The sequence below is a fragment of the Mustelus asterias genome, chromosome 19 (genome assembly GCF_964213995.1).
Source record: "Mustelus asterias chromosome 19, sMusAst1.hap1.1, whole genome shotgun sequence".
Classification (NCBI taxonomy): domain Eukaryota; kingdom Metazoa; phylum Chordata; class Chondrichthyes; order Carcharhiniformes; family Triakidae; genus Mustelus; species Mustelus asterias.
This window is the reverse complement of record NC_135819.1, coordinates 58855501-58871536: the sequence shown is the minus strand read 5'-3', so window position 1 is coordinate 58871536 and position 16036 is coordinate 58855501. Positions and strand designations below refer to the sequence as shown.

Below are 16036 nucleotides of genomic sequence, written 5' to 3'. Positions count from 1 at the left end.
ATCAAGAAGGCGAATGGAATGTTGGCCTTTATCGCGAGGGGGATAGAATATAAAAGCAGGGAGGTCTTGCTGCAACTGTACAAGGCACTGGTGAGGCCGCAACTGGAGTACTGTGTGCAGTTTTGATCCCCTTATTTGCGAAAGGATATATTGGCCTTGGAGGGAGTGCAGAGAAGGTTCACCAGGTTGATACCGGAGATGAGGGGTGTAGCTTATGAGGAGAGATCAAACAGATTGGGTCTGTACTCGTTGGAGTTTAGAAGGATGAGGGGTGATCTTATAGAGACATATAAGATAATGAAGGGGCTGGATAGGGTAGAGGTGGAGAGATTCTTTCCACTTAGAAGGGAAACCAGAACTAGAGGGCACAGCCTCAAAATAAGGGGGGGCCGGTTCAGAACAGAGTTGAGGGGGAACTTCTTCTCTCAGAGGGTAGTGAATCTCTGGAATTCTCTGCCCATTGAAGTGGTGGAGGCTTCCTCGTTGAATATGTTTAAATCACGGGTAGATAGTTTTCTGATCGATAAGGGAATTAGGGGGATATGGGGAGCAGGCGGGTAAGTGGAACTGATTCGCTTCAGATCAGCCATGATCTTGTTGAATGGCGGGGCAGGCTCGAAGGGCCAGATGGCCTACTCCTGCTCCTATTTCTTATGTTCTTATAATCAGATCAACCATGGTCTTACTGATCGGCAGAACAAGCTCAAGGGGACAAATAGCCTACTCCTGCTCCTATTTCTTATGCTCTCAATTACAAAGTCATATTTCAGTCTGTATGAGGTGAGCCACACAATACACCTGTAAGCTCCAATGAAGGAATGCTACATGGTTTTGGATTTGTTGATACACTAAATGTGTTTCCACATATTTTAATTCAAATATTTTCTCCAATGATGGCGTGTTGTTCCTATAGTCCTATAAGGGAGAATATTTAGAAATTCAGGGCAGGAGAACCTTTGGGAGCACTTCAATACTTACTGTGGGTCACCGCTCGTGTTAAAAGGCTTATTGGGAGACACATAAAACAATGTTTAGCTTTATTATGAACACTTGTTACATGTTTAAAACCATAACTGCATTGTACTGTCATCTTACCTTTTCCCCAAAAGCAGGTTGTGAAATTTTTTCTGTACTGTAAGTTATTCCAGGAATTTCCTATTGATAATTGGAAAGAATAATTAACTTTCAACGTTCAAAGAGAATAAATGATGTCCGCAAATATTCAAAAAACATTTTTTTTTGGTCGCATACAAAATTAATCTTACCCCATCCCAGTTAAATAAGGATGTGTACGGTAGAAGTTTGTCTACGGTGTTGGTTTCTGAGATTGCTTTTCTGTACAAAGTGCCTGAAACAAAATCATTTTGAACATTCAGAGAATCAAAACATCTGTGCAATTCACAAAACAAAATCTGCATCAAATGAATTAAGGAGACTTGTATTTTGTTCTTATCTGCAGCATTATTGATCATAATAAGTACCGATGTACACTTGAGAAAGCAATTGATGGTGGTGTTGTCTTCAGTAAAATCCACATGCATTTAAGTGAAAGAATTGATCCAGAGTGAAGCCACATGACCCATTTACTGGTCTCTCAAAACTTAATACAGAATTTATGAAGAATGGTTATTTGATGATGGAAGTGAATAATAATCAAGTCAAATATCAATAGACACAAATGGATATATTATAAACTGGAAGTATTTTAAGGGCAGCAATATAGTCTCTCAGCCTGATGAAAGACCACTGGCTGAATTTTCATTGGCCCGTAGTGGCAGGTCTGGAGGGCAGTTCCCAAATGAGAGGAAAATCCCATCAGGCCAGCTCCACAACATGTTTCCACCTCCACAGGATAATGCAGGACCAGGGTGATGGTGGAAATGGTTACTTGCCCGCTGTGATAGGTTGGTTCACCGAGGGCACTCTCTTGACACCAGCTGGATTTTTCAGCTGGTGCACAGGTTACCCAATGTATTAGGAGGCCATTTGTGAAATGGCAGGCCAGGTAGGCACCAAAGGCAGAGGCTCTGTTCAGTGTGGAAGACATCACTTAAAAGATCAGCCACAACTGCATCATGGGCCATTGTTGCGGGGGCAATGCTCTTCCTGTCTGGTGATGCCAACCCTTTGACCCTTGTATTTATCCCACTTGTGGCCTGCAACTATGAACAGAGGCTCCCTTGCACCTCCTTATATACTCTAGAGTGTGCGCCTCCGACATTGAGGCAATCCTTGACTGATAGATGGCCTCTTATTGGCCAGACTCAGAAGCTCGCTTCTGCCCTTAATTGGATGGGGCACTGAGAAGTGGTCACTTAATTGTCACCCTCCTCCAAAAGTGCCCTCTGAGTCCCATCTCTGGCATTGGTGGGTTCTCAACCCACATTTCATTCTGACGGTGGGATCAGGAACCAAGGAAAACCCTATTGCTTCTAGTCTGTCTTTTTAAATTTTCTACCACTGTCATTGGGTTATGATGCAAAAATCACCCAGAATTTTAAGAGTAACTAGGTTCTTCCAGGCATGTTTTCCTTAATTGTATACAAAGGAATTGTTAAATATTCATATGATTGTGTTAGTGGGTAGACTATGGATTATGTCCTGCTCTTAGTCACTGGATACAGCCTGCTTCTTCTCTTGTATTGCACTCAAGAAAAATTAGAAAACCTGTCTCTGTCTTATGGAGCATTAGAAAGGGTGTCCAGCTTTCCATATGTAACCCATTTTACAAGTTATTAGAAAGTTAACATTCTGGAATTCACATATCACAGATCCACTGATTATACCACTTGAAATTGTGTTTGTTCTTCATGCTTTGCATCATAATCAGATCTTTATTTTAAAAAATGAAAAATAGATTACAATCTACGGTCACTCAGTAAATCCTGAGGTTAGCAGGCATTAGATTTTAGTACCAAAATAACAGTCCTTAGTATGACCCTTAAATGAACCTCCTTACCAAGGATGAATTCCTGGATAAGATCAAAAGAGCCAGAAACAGGCATACCACACATCCAATGAATAATCTGTTGGGGGGGGCATTAAAAACAAACAATAATTGGAGAAAGAAAAATTTTCCAAGTTTTATTTTTCTAACGTAATTGATCTTTTCATAGCAAAATATGTGTTACATTAACTAGCTGATCTTCCTTGCCAGGGTTTACAATTAAATATCAAATGTCAAAGTGATCCACATAACCTCTTCTCTGTATTTTATTTGGTACTCATACTAGTTATGTGTTTAAAATATCTTCTCTAATTACGATGAATTTCCTTAATTTACTTTTGTAATCAATGTATTCATCTTTCTCTGAGGATTCTATTGAATTGAGAGATTCACAACTGCAAAATTGCATTTAACGTTGTATGTTCTCCACTTTGATTTTGGGCAGCATGGTTGGTGCAGGCTTGGAGGGCCGAAGAGTCTGTTTCTGTGCTGTAATTTTCTTTGTTCTTTGTAACAAATTGTGCATCAACTTCTAAATAGATCCTTCTCAATGACATTCTCATCCACTTTCAACCTGAATGAAGATTATTTCTTCCTTTTAAAAAGAATCAAAGCATACAGGCAACATGATGGTCACACAGTGGCTAGCATTGTTACCTCACAGCATCAGAGACCCGTGTTCGTTTCTGGCCTGGGGTGACTGTCTGAATGGAGTTTGCATGTTCTACCCGTATCTGCGTGGGTTTCCTCCGGGTGCTCCGGTTTCCTCCCACAGTCCAGAGATGTGCAGGATAGGTGGATTGGCCATGCTAAATGCACAGGGTTACAGGGATAGTGTATGGATGGGCCTGGATAAGCTGCTCTGTCAGAGAGTCAGTGCAGACTCTATGGGTCGAATGGCCTCCTTCTGCACTGTAGGAATTCTATAGTATTTCTATTGTATTTGCAAAAATGGGAGTTTGAGCTGAGAATCAAGTGTATCTAACAGGAAGCAGGAAGTAGCGATGCGGGGTCTTTCTCAGGTTGGAGGGCAGTAACCAGTGGAGTGTAATAGGGATCAGTGCTGGGACCACAACTCTTCACATTATATACTAATGACTTGGAGGAAGAAACAGAGTGCACTATGGCCAAATTTGCGGATGATACAAAGGTGGGAGGGAAGCAAGGTTGCAAGGAAGATATAGAAGTTTACAGGGAGATATTGATAGGTTAAGTGAGTGGGCAGAAAATTGGCAAATGGAATTCAATGTAGGAAAATGTGAGATTGTTCATTTTGAAGAAAGAATGAGAAGGCGGATTGTTAATTAAATGGAGAGAGACTGCAGAAAGCTGTCACACAAAGGGACTTGGAGGTCCTTGTTCATGAAACCCAGAAAGTTAGCAAACAGGTACAAAAGAGTAGTAGGCTAATAGGCTAATAGAATGCTGGCTTTTATTTCAAGGGGATTGGAAATCCCCTTGCTGCAACTGTACAAGGTACGAGTGAGGCCACATTTATAATACCGTGTATAGTTTTGCTCACCGTATTTAAGAAAAGATGTATTATCACTGGAGGCAGTATAGAGGAGATTTACTGGGATGATCCCAGGTATGGAGGGAATGCTACATGAGGAAAGATTAAACAAATTGGGTCAGTACTCCTTGGAGTTCAAAAGAATGAGAGGTGACATGATTGAAATATGTAAAATTCTTAGGGAGTTAGACAGGGTAAATGTTGGGAGGACGTTTCCACTCATGGGAGAGTGTAGGATCAGAGGGCATAGTCGCAGAATAACACTGAATTGAGAAAGAATTTTTTCTCTCAAAGAGTGGTAAATCTTTAGAAATCTTTACCACAGGAAGTTGTGGAGGCTGATTCCTTTTACATTTTCAAGGCTGAGATCGTTAGGTTTTTAATCACTAAGGAAATAAGGATTACAGAGATAAGACAAGAAAGTGGACTTAGTGAGTGTTGGATCGATGGGTTTGATATTTGATAACCCTCCAGAGGACACTTGCATTTTGAAGCGCTCTCATGCTCTCCTTGCTGCCTGAGCGGAGTCCACCTCTCCCAGTAGGGCTCTCACCCTTCCAAAGCTGTAGGTGCTCAGATTGGGCTAGTACCCTCAGGAACCCATCTCCCTTCTTTAATTGGATGGGACACTTGGAGGTGGCCTCTTAAGAAAGAAAAATATGACGAAGGGTCATCTAGACATAAAACATTAGCTCAGTTCTCTCTCCACAGATACTGTTAGACATGCTGAGATTTTCCAGCATTTTCTGTGCTTTGATTGAACTGAAGAATTGATTTTACACAAAGTTGGACCCAGAAATGGTTCCTGCCCCTCATTTATAACTAATGTCATAAGATTCTACCCTGTGGTTGCAGCAGCTCTTTCAAACAGAAATCCTTTTGGTCCCACTTCCCATTCTTTCCCTATATCCCCTTTTGAAATAAAAACAGACAATGCTGGAAATGCTCAATAAATCAGGAAACATCTATGAAGAAAGAAACAAAATTAACATTTCCAGTGGCGACCTCTTGTCAGTGCTGGATAACACTAGGAATGTAACAGGTTTCAAGAAAATATAGAGGCTGGGGAACTTAACAAAAGGGATAATGTTGCAAAGCAAAAGGAGATGGTAATGGGACAAGTTAAAAAATATTGTTGTGGAAGAGGTATGAATAGGAATAGCAGAATCATCATCAAAGCTGCCATCCGAAAAAGACTGGGGGGAGATGATTATCTGAAAATGCTGGACTCATTGTTGAGTTCAGAAAGCTGTGAAATGCTGTTCTTTGCCTTTATGTTGAGCTTCATTTGAACAGCGTGGGAGGCTAAGATCAGAGTGCGGGTGGGGAGTTCAATTAAAACAACAGGCGACTGGAAGTAGCAAACGCAGCCACCGACTCTGCATTTGTTGGAGCAGAGTCCTCAACTGAGGACAAAGGGAGTCATATCGAAGCATCTGTATGGAGCAGTGGTTCCCAAAGGGTGCGGCGCGCCACACTGGTGCGGCGAGAGAGGATGCCAAGTGTGGCGGGAAGATTCAAAGACAATAAAAGAAACATTTAAAAATGGTTTAAACAAGCATCGTTTTATACTTTCTGGATGTCCCATGATCATATCATAAAGTAGTTGTGTTCTATGTTATGAATCAAGCACTGCTAGGAGTTGTTTTTTTTTGTTTTTGAATGTATGTCTTATCAATAAAACATTCGGTGTGGCTCGAGCAAATTTTTATTCCGAAAGTGTGGCCCAGTGAAAAAAGTTTGGGAACCACTGGTATAGAGGATGACCTCGTCAGAACATATGCAACAGCAATGGAGAAACTGGGAGAATGGAACAGAGTCCTTACAAGAAACGGGGTAGAAAGAAGTGTAGTAAAAGTAGCGTTAGTTAACAGGCATCAATGGATTTGGTCGACAGTCCCGAGGGAACCAAAGTCAGAGCTCCCTGAATGACAGAGGATTTAGAGAGTAGGATGAAGCAGATAAAGCAGCCATATGACAGACATCAGCTTGATAAGGGAGAATCAGGCCAAATATAAAAAGTACAGAGAGATAAAAAGGGAAAAAAGACATTGTAAGAACAGATTTGTGGGTCACATAAAAGGCAATCCAAAGGTCTTGTTAACATGCCTATGAGTGATAGAAGAATAGTGATCAATTAAAAGCCAAAAATAGAGATTTATTACTGGAGACCAAAAACATATGAGATACCAAATGAACGCTTTGTCAAGGGGGACTCTGTCAAAGCTCTGGTGAATGACGTTGTCAGGCTGCTGAACTGGATAAACAATAAAGCATGGCAGACTAATCTAGGGATTACAATCACTGAGGTTCTGCTCTTTAATTTCCTCCCTAGCTCCTTAAAGTTTGACTGCAGGGACCTCAACTTCCTTTCCCCAAAATGTTCTGCACCTCTTTGTGATATCCCTCATTCTGGCACTAGTGACCTAACAGGCTATACTGGTCTCACATCAACAGCAGCAGAACTGCCTGTCTGCCCCAACTATTAAATCCCCAACTACGATTGTGCTCCTACTCATCTGCTATAAGTCCCTGTCAGTCCTTTGCTGCACGGTGCCAGGATCAGAACTGCACCCCTTTGAGCTGCTGTCAGCCTCACTAAATATCAGCTTAAGACTGCCACACCTGCAGAGGATTCCTGCACTGGCTGCCTTTTCATAACTTTCCAGTTGACCATCCACTTGCTATTCTGACCTCCTTCTTGTACACACAGTGCGCACTGCATAAACCAGACCTTTGCTCGGAAATAACTTTTGGGCTAAAAGCAAAGGATTAACTTGTAAACCAACAAATGTAACTGCAGTTTCCAATGAATATTCATCTGAGCAGCATCTTATATTTTGTCTCAAACATACTAAATTGAGCAATGAGGGGTGTACACTGGATTACATATCAACTCTTCAGTCCAGTACCTGTGTTTCTGTTTCTGAACTGTCCTGAAGATAGAAGACTGCGCAATGCAATGCTGCAAGTTGATGACAATCCAGTTTACTGCCACGCATGAACAGCAGCAATAACTGAGGGTTGAGGTCAGCTTTATACATTTTTCCTAACTGACAGTCCAGCACAGAGCCAGGCAACGACAACATGTAGCGTTGGTCATTCCAGGGCTTCACTTTGGCATCTTTCCCTAGAAAACACACAGCATTGTGTGTTAATTAATTAGTGAATTAATTTATGAAACATTAAAAACAGGAGTATGCACTTCAGCCTGCTCTGCCAACTAGATTCAGGCACCTCAACTCCATTTCCCCATTGTCATTCTATGTCCCTTGGTCGCCTTAACTAATAAAACCTTATCAATCTCAGTCTTGGAAGTTCCAATTGATCCAGCACCCATGCTCTTTGTTCAGGGAGTTGGGGGAAGCAGGGGTAGTAAAGAATCAATTCTCTACTATCCTCTGAAGTGCTTCCGATTTTGATCATGAATGATCTGACTCTAACTTTTGGATTGTCCATCTTTTATCTTCAGGTGCACCCTGCACCATCTTCCCTACCCCCATCCCACCCCACCCCACCGCACAGCCACATCCACAACCAAACCAAACCAAAGGAACTAGCTTCTCTAGGAGGGGTTTTCTGCTCATGTTCGCCACAGGCAAAAATGGCAACACTAGCAGGAAATTTCACCAGACCACAGGAACAAGTAGTTCAGGGGCAAGATCTCATTCTTGGATTTTCACCGCCCTTCGCCAGTGATGTAACAAAGTTCCCACCCCATTTAAGCTCATTTTAATAAATTAACATATGGTTCAAGGGCTTCCCCGCCATATGTTGGCCCCAGATAAAGAATTCCCCCTGTCACATCAGCGAGGTTTACAACAGGTATTTTTTTTAAATGAGATAGTCGAGGGGAACCCGCTGGGGGTGCACAGTTAAGTATGGCCCCAGGGGGAGTGGGATATTCCTGGGCAGGGTGGCACTGCCAGGGTGGGCCCACTGGGGAGCTCCATGGGAGTGCAGGGTGAGGGGGGGGTGGGGGCAGAGGGGGAGGCTCCCTTGTGTGTAGAGGAGGGTGGGGGTTCCCAGGTGCTTGTGCTGGGAAGGCAGAGAGGTGGAGTTTTTTTCTCTAAGTACTGCAGTATCTGGCAAGAAAAGCTGGCCGTGCAGCCAGGGAGCTGCACACCAGTTTTCTCGGCAGAGACAGAACTTTAAAAACAACACGGAAAATTTTGCCTTCTGTATTTACCCCATCAAATCCTTTTGACCTTTTAAATATCTCAATCAGACCACCACTGAAATTTTAACAAAACATAAAATTGAATCCTGCCTTACACAATTAATCATAAATGCATCAATTGCTGCAAAATATACGCAAGTTTGGATAAACCAGACCACTAACAATTAGAAAGCATGCATTTGCCAAAGTTAAGTACTTTAATGATGACTACCATAGGAATGGCTATTAACCTCACTGCTTCAGCAATCCCAAAACAAACTTTTAAAAAAACATTTGATTTATTGTCACACATTTCAGTTTACAGTGAAAAGTATTGTTTTTGCGCGCTGTACAGACAAAGCATACTGTACATAGAGAAGGAAAGGAGAGGGTGCAGAATGAAGTGTTACAGTCATAGCTAGGGTGTAGAGAAAGATCAAATTAATACGAGGTAGGTCCATTCAAAAGTCTGATGGTGTCATGGAAGAAGCTGTTCTTGAGTCAGTTGGTACATGTCCTCAGACAATTGTGTCCTTTTCCTGATGGAAGAAGGTGGAAGAGACTATGTCCAGGGTGCATGGGGTCCTTGATTATGCTGGCTGCTTTTCTGAGACAGCGGGAAGTGCAGACAGTGTCAATGGATGGGATTCTGGTGTGCGTGATGGACTGGGCTTCCTTCAGGATTCCTTGTAGTTTTTTTGCGGTCTTGGACAGAGCAGGAGCCATACCAAGCTGTGATACAACCAGAAAGAATGCTTTCTATGATGCATCTGTAAAAGTTGGAGAGACATGCCAATTGTCGCAGTTGTAGCAGACATGCCAAACTTCTTTAGCCTCCTGAGAAAGTAGAGGCGCAGGTCGGCTTTCTTAACTATAGCGTCCGCATGGAGGGACAGGACAGGTTGTTGGTGATCTGGACACCTAGAAACTTGAAGCTCTCGACCATTTCTACTTCTTTCCATTGATGTAGACAGGGGCATGTTCTCCACTACGCTTCCTGAAGTCGATGACTATCTCCTTCATTTTGTTGACATTGAGAGAGAGATTATTGTCATCGCACCAGTTCACCAGATTCTCGATCTCATTCCTGTACTCTGTCTCATCATTGTTTGAGATCCGAACCACTCCGGTGGTGTCATCAGCAAACTTGAAAATCGAGTTGGAGGGGAATTTGGCCACAGTCATAGGTGTATAAGGAGTATAAAAAGGGCTGAGGACACAGCCTTGTGGGGCACCGGTGTTGAGAATGATTGTGGAGAAGGTGTTGCCTATCCTTACTGATTGTGGTCTGCGGGTTAGAAGTTCAGGATCCAGTCACAGAGGGAGGAGCCGAGCCCCAGGCCACAGAGTTTAGAGATGAGTTTCATAGGAATAGTGGTGCTGAAGGCTGAGCTGTAGGCAATAAAGTCTGACATAGGTGTCTTTGTTATCTAGATGTTACAGGTTTGAGTGCATGGCCAGAGAGATGGTATCTGCTTATATTTTTATATAAGTAAATACTAAAGTCACTGGTACAAGAAAAGCTCAACATTACAACTAACCTGAGGTTTATAGTGAAATACAATGAAAAAATGTACCAGGTTCAATTCCTATTCAAACTGCCCTCAGCAATCTGGGTGTTAAAAATGTCTCAGGTTTTTCAGGTAATTTCCCCCATCATCAGCAAACCCTCATCAGTTAAGACAGCAGGAATGTACTCCTAGACTTCAAGCAAATTTGGAAAATGTAACCCATTAATCACCAGAAGGTCCTCCATGAGCAGCTCAAGGGAGATGTGGGCCGGGATTTTTGACCCCCCCACGGCATGTTTTCTGGCGGCAGAGACTGCTCGCCATTGGCCATCAGCAGAATTCCCCAGTCCCGCTGATGTCGACAGTGTTTGGCATGGCTCGTCCATTCCCACTGTCGGGGAACCCGCCACCGGGGTGGGGGTCGCCTTCAGCGGGAACGCCCGGAAAATCCCGCCCTTGCTTTTTTGATACAGTTCAAAATCTTACCACCCTATAGTATACTGATCTGAAGTAATGTCAACTCACCGAACAAAGTGAACTGTTAAAGAGATTTTTTTCAAGTTACTGAGGATACTTAAATTGTATTAATCATTCTTACCTGACAAGAATAAACTATGACAAGCCAAATTAGGAAGCTGTGTATTAATGAGGTGTAAAAAATATCCAGGCATGTAAACAGCTATATAATAACCTGTAAAGAAAATAAATTCATTGCAATAATTTTACAAGTATTTCAATTTAAACCATGTGTGAAATTAAATGCTCCAATGTCCAGTTGTTAAATTACAGTGTATCCAACTTACAACTGTTGTGGTCTATCCAACAATTGGGAAGCCAAATTAAAAATAGTTTTCCCAAACCAAACAAATTAAAAACAATGCATATTTCCTTGAATAATGGCGATGAACATCAATCTAACTGGTCATTTGGAACTCAGAATTTTATTACAGTTAATTCAAGTGAGATACCCAGATTTGATTGCATCCGTGGTAACTTTACTCTCTGTGATGCTAATGGAATGGTAAATGTTACTTCTTCGAGAGTTGGATCCCTTGACAGAGGAATTTGCAGTTTGCACATATGTTTTCACATCAGATTTTAATTGGATGATTGATTATCATCATCAGGAACATTATGAGGGTTCATTTTAGAGGCATCAAGATACAGAACAGCTTTCATTTATTTCCGTTCAGACTCCAATGGTGTTTTCAATGACCCCATGAGGGGCATGTCCCTTATTGCAGCTCTGTTATTCAGACATTTTAATGGCATCATTATCCATGGTAGCTGGGAGTAGGCATTATCAACAAGAAACTGTCACTGATGCGATTTTCTTCCCTGACAGAATTGCAAGATAAATACATCATGGCAGCTTCCAGCAGATTTGGTGTTGACATATAGAATCTTGGATTGGAAAGTGTAATTTTGTATTAGAAAATGGGGGAAATGGCTCCTGCCTAACTTTCCTGTCATTAAAAGCTTTACTTGACCCAATTAAGACACCAGAGATACAGCAGATCTACATTACATACCATCAGCTTACCAATGTTAATGAAGGTTGGTTCAGTTATACAGTCACATTCGGATGCTTCCAAAGAAACTGCAAATGTTTTTCTCCAACCTGCAGAAGAGTGAAAATATTAAAATAGGAGTGGTATAGTGTGGAACTGGTAAAGTTCCACTTGAATGGTTTATTGATCATAATCTCTTTAAAATAGTCTCATTTACAAACGTACATCAAAATTTATCAATTTTCAAATGAAGACTGCTATGTATTTCATAACACTATATCAAATCATGATGTGGAGATACCAGCGTTGGACTGGGTGGGCACAGTAAGAAGTCTCACAACACCAGATTAAAGACCAACAGGTTTATTTGGAATCACAAGCTTTTGGAGAACTGCTCCATTCACCTGATGAAGGAGCAGCACTCCGAAAGCTCGTGATTCCAGATAAACCTGGTGGACTTTAATCTGGTGTTGTGAGACATCTTACTATTTCAAATCATGCTCATCACAAGAAAGCTTCACTTATTTGATGCAAATCTTTTAGAGTATAGAGTTAAAATACCCAAATGTTTTGCAACATCAAAGGAACAGTCTAAATTTTATATTCTGGGGAAAAAAATACCAATGGTCTTCCAGGAAATGAATACTGCAGGTTCAATAACAATATATATTTTATATATCACAGACTTTCCTCGATCCTTGTCCCAGTCACCCCTTGCTCAAAACTTACTACATCTGTAACTTTTCCCAGTTCTGATGAAAGGTCATCGATATGAAATAGTAACTCTCTCTCTCTCCACAGATGCTGTCTGACATGCTGAGTATTTGCAGCATTTTCTTTATTTTAAGCAGACTATTCAATCCTGACCAGGGAAAAGAGATTCAAAATTATCTGGTCTGCACTGTAACTGGTATATAATCCCTTAAAATATATTGAAAAGACTAGGCAGCCCAAAAAAGACAAAACTAACAGAGCATTTGCCAGCAAGTTTGATGACCATAAGCTCAAAACTCAGAATCCTCCAATAGAGTGAGAGTTTTGGACCAGTTTTCCAGGTGGAACACCACTTTAAAGCCACAGTAACAGGTGGCCCTGCTTTAAGAGGACAACCTGTGGAACGAGAGTAGAACAGCTGTGCAGGTGATTATAAAATTGGACTTAGCTAAGACCGGCTGAGTGAATTTTTAAGAAACCAGATTTACCACGATGCAGAAGAATTATCGAATAAGTGAATTCTTGTTTATTCTGCACAGGATGGCTGTAACACACTGACATGGTACCTACAACAGCAACCATAAAAAAGAGAAATTATAACGCATCTATATTCTTGTTATTATATTACTATATTGTCCTGGATTTTTAGTACCAATAACATACATTTATACTGCGCTTTTAACCAAGTAAAATATCCCAAAGCTCTTGGCAGTTGTAATGCACGATTTGATACCAAGTCATGTAAGGAAATATTGGCCTGAATTTTTAGGATGGCAAGGGTTCGGCACCCACTATCCTGAGAGTCGGCAGGGAGCGCGTCCCCGCCAACTCCAATAGGCCGGCTGTCATTTTACATTCAATTAAGCATTGGCAGGCAGCCGGTGGGACTTGCACCGAGACTTGAAAGAAAGTCTAGCTTTGGAGAGCTGTCAGCCAATCAGATTGGCCCACTGCTCACCAGCCCCTCCAGGTACAACGCTGCAGTGGCAGGAAGAGATACTGCAGGGCCAAGCCTGAGCCGATGTCCTTGGACAGGTGAATACCAGGGGCTCCGTGAAGGGGAAGGGAGGGGAGGGCAAGGGATGCCCTTGGGGGTTAGGAGGGTGGGGTGGTCAGTGGAGGGGTGGGGGGGGGGGGGTTGTAAACAGCTGAGGGTCGGAGCTCCCAGGCCCCAGAGGGAAGAATGCCCCAGCCTGAATAGGCCTTCCAATTGACGTGTCCCTGTCTCCCCCACCCGAGATTGAGAATGAAAACCCTCTGAGTTTCCCACCCTCGATCATCAGGCATCCATCGGTCAGCCTCAAGTGGCCATTAAGTAGCCAACTGGAATACCTAAATAACAAAGACACCTATGTCAGACTCCGATTTATTGACTACAGCTCAGCCTTCAACACCATTATTCCTACGAAACTCATCCCCAAATTCCATGGCCTGGGGCTCAGCTCATCCCTCTATGCCTGGATCCTGGACTTCCTAACCCATGGACTGCAATCTGTAAGGATAGGCAACAAGTTTGCATGTTTTCCCTGTGTCTGCGTGGGTTTCCTCTGGGTGCTCCGATTTCCTCCCACATCGAAAGATGTGCAGGTTAGGTTGATTGACCATGCTAAATTGCCCCTGGGATGTGTGGGTGTTGTGGGGATAGCCTGGGGTGGGATTGTTGTTGGTGCAGACTCAATGGGCCGAATGGCCTCCTTCTGTACTGTAGGGATTTTATGATTATGAACACCTCCTCCACGATCATCCTCAACACCGGTGCCCCACAAGGCTGTGTCCTCAGCCTCTTACTGTACTCCTCATACACCTATGACTATGTGGCCAAATTTCCCTCCCAACTCGATTTTCAAGTTTGCTGATGACACCACCATAGTGGGTCGGATCTCAAACAATGATGAGGCAGAGTACAGGAAAGAGATAGAGAATCTGGTGAGCTGGTGCGACCACAATAATCTCTCCCTCAACTTCAACAAAATGAAAGAGATGGTCATCGACTTCAGGAAGCGTAGTGGAGGACATGCCCCAGTATCCCATCCATTGACTGTCTACAGTTCCTGCTGTCTCGGAAAAGCAGCCAGCATTATCAAGGACCCCACGCACCCTGGACATACTCTCTTCCACCGGGAAAAAGATACAATAGTCTGAGGACATGTATCAACTGACTCAAGAACAGTTTCTTCCCTGATGCCATCAGACTTTTGAATGGACCTATCTCGTATTAATTTGACCTTTCTCTAGCTATGACTGTAACACTACATTCTGCACTCTCTCCTTTCCTTCTCTACGTACGGTATGCTTTGTCTGTATAGCGCGCAAGAAACAATACTTTTCACTGTATACTGATACATGTGACAATAATAATAAATCAAATCAAATTTAGGGGCCTTAATAGGGGGATGTCTGTTCAGGATCCTGGAGGGAATTTCATCCATGCAATACACACTCTCCTGCACCCTTCCCAAACCCACCCAAATGGAGGGGAAGGGGGGGGGACGGTGATGGGGAGCATAAAAGTCTATCCATGAGAACAGGTGTCTAAAGGATTGGTCAAAATGGTAGGTCTCAAGGAAGCATCGAAAGAGGAGGAAATAGAGGTTGTAAGACGGAGAGGTTTAATAATCTTAGAGTCTATGGACACAGAAAACAAAACTAAACCCCAACTTTAAATTATACTAGATTTTCATGCAAAATAAAGGCTCCCCCATACAAGTGGTGAAAATTCAAGGCATTTTTCCTCCCTGGTTAATATTGGATTTAGATGGGGCTTGCAGAACATTATAGTTGCTGACAATGAGGAAGTCTGAACTTCCTGAAAAACTCCCTTTTCCACCACTTTGCCCATTCATTTTGTTTGCTCACTCGTGGTTAGACAAGATTGCTTCACTTCTCTGCAAAAGGCACACGCTGATGGACACAAGCCACAAAGTGCATTACCTCCACTTGGTGGTAGTCATAAGCAATTGCAAACAGATTATTTCATTTTACTTCTACAAAATCATTCTGAGAATCAAATCTTTAAGTTAACCCTGTGACCAAGTGTGAATTCACAAGACTACAGCAACTGTTCGCTTTTAGCCTGAGCCAATATTTTTTGAATCAGCTATGAAAAGTAAAAGTTGTCTCATGTGACTATGAGAACATATAGAATTATGATTATTGCCATTCATAAGAGAATAGTTAACGTATCCACATCCACTTCAATTTATTCTTTAAGTAAATCTAAAATGAGCTATTTTATATTTGAATGGGGAGAATGAGAAAAGAGACATTTGAAATTACCTTATTATCTGACGTGATGGGCTGCATTTTAATTCTCTGTCTAATTAGGAATCTCTAAGTAACATTGCTGGAATACACCATGTACATAACAAAGGAAAACAAACCAAGCTGTTTATACTTGCTACCTGCATGATTTGTGAAAACTTGCAGATTCAACAATTCCAATGATTCCTCTTCCTCTTGAAAATGATTGAACCCAAAATTTACGAGGCTGAAAAAAGGCGAGGGAGTGAATTTAAAATGGAGGAGACAGTCATAGGACATCACAAGTTGAAGGTATTCATCCATCGATAACCCCCCTCACAAGAACATTGTGTCCTTTTTGTGCAAGAGCATTAGACACACACAATTCTTCCCATGTACAAGTTATGTATTGAAGTTTGTACAGAATGGAGAACCAATCTT

At 42.1% G+C, this 16036-nt stretch overlaps 1 protein-coding gene across 9 annotated transcripts in view; it reads right to left on the bottom strand.

Annotated features, from left to right (window-relative positions):
* The window catches only part of gsap (gamma-secretase activating protein), a 304945-nt gene that overhangs the window by 52113 nt on the left and 236796 nt on the right, over positions 1-16036 (bottom strand). For 3 of the 9 annotated variants that reach the window (XM_078235613.1, XM_078235609.1, XM_078235611.1), the window contains exons 12-19: positions 15757-15842; positions 12844-12921; positions 11674-11751; positions 10729-10821; positions 7373-7590; positions 2960-3026; positions 1266-1348; positions 1096-1155 (exon numbers count right to left, since the gene is read on the bottom strand). In XM_078235613.1, coding sequence (XP_078091739.1) covers positions 1096-1155; positions 1266-1348; positions 2960-3026; positions 7373-7590; positions 10729-10821; positions 11674-11751; positions 12844-12921; positions 15757-15842 — 763 coding nt within the window. Of the gene's footprint in view, positions 1-1095; positions 1156-1265; positions 1349-2959; positions 3027-7372; positions 7591-10728; positions 10822-11662; positions 11752-12843; positions 12922-15756; positions 15843-16036 lie in introns of all 9 variants that reach the window. The other 6 variants (XM_078235610.1, XM_078235615.1, XM_078235612.1 and 3 more) reach the window with 4 other exon arrangements.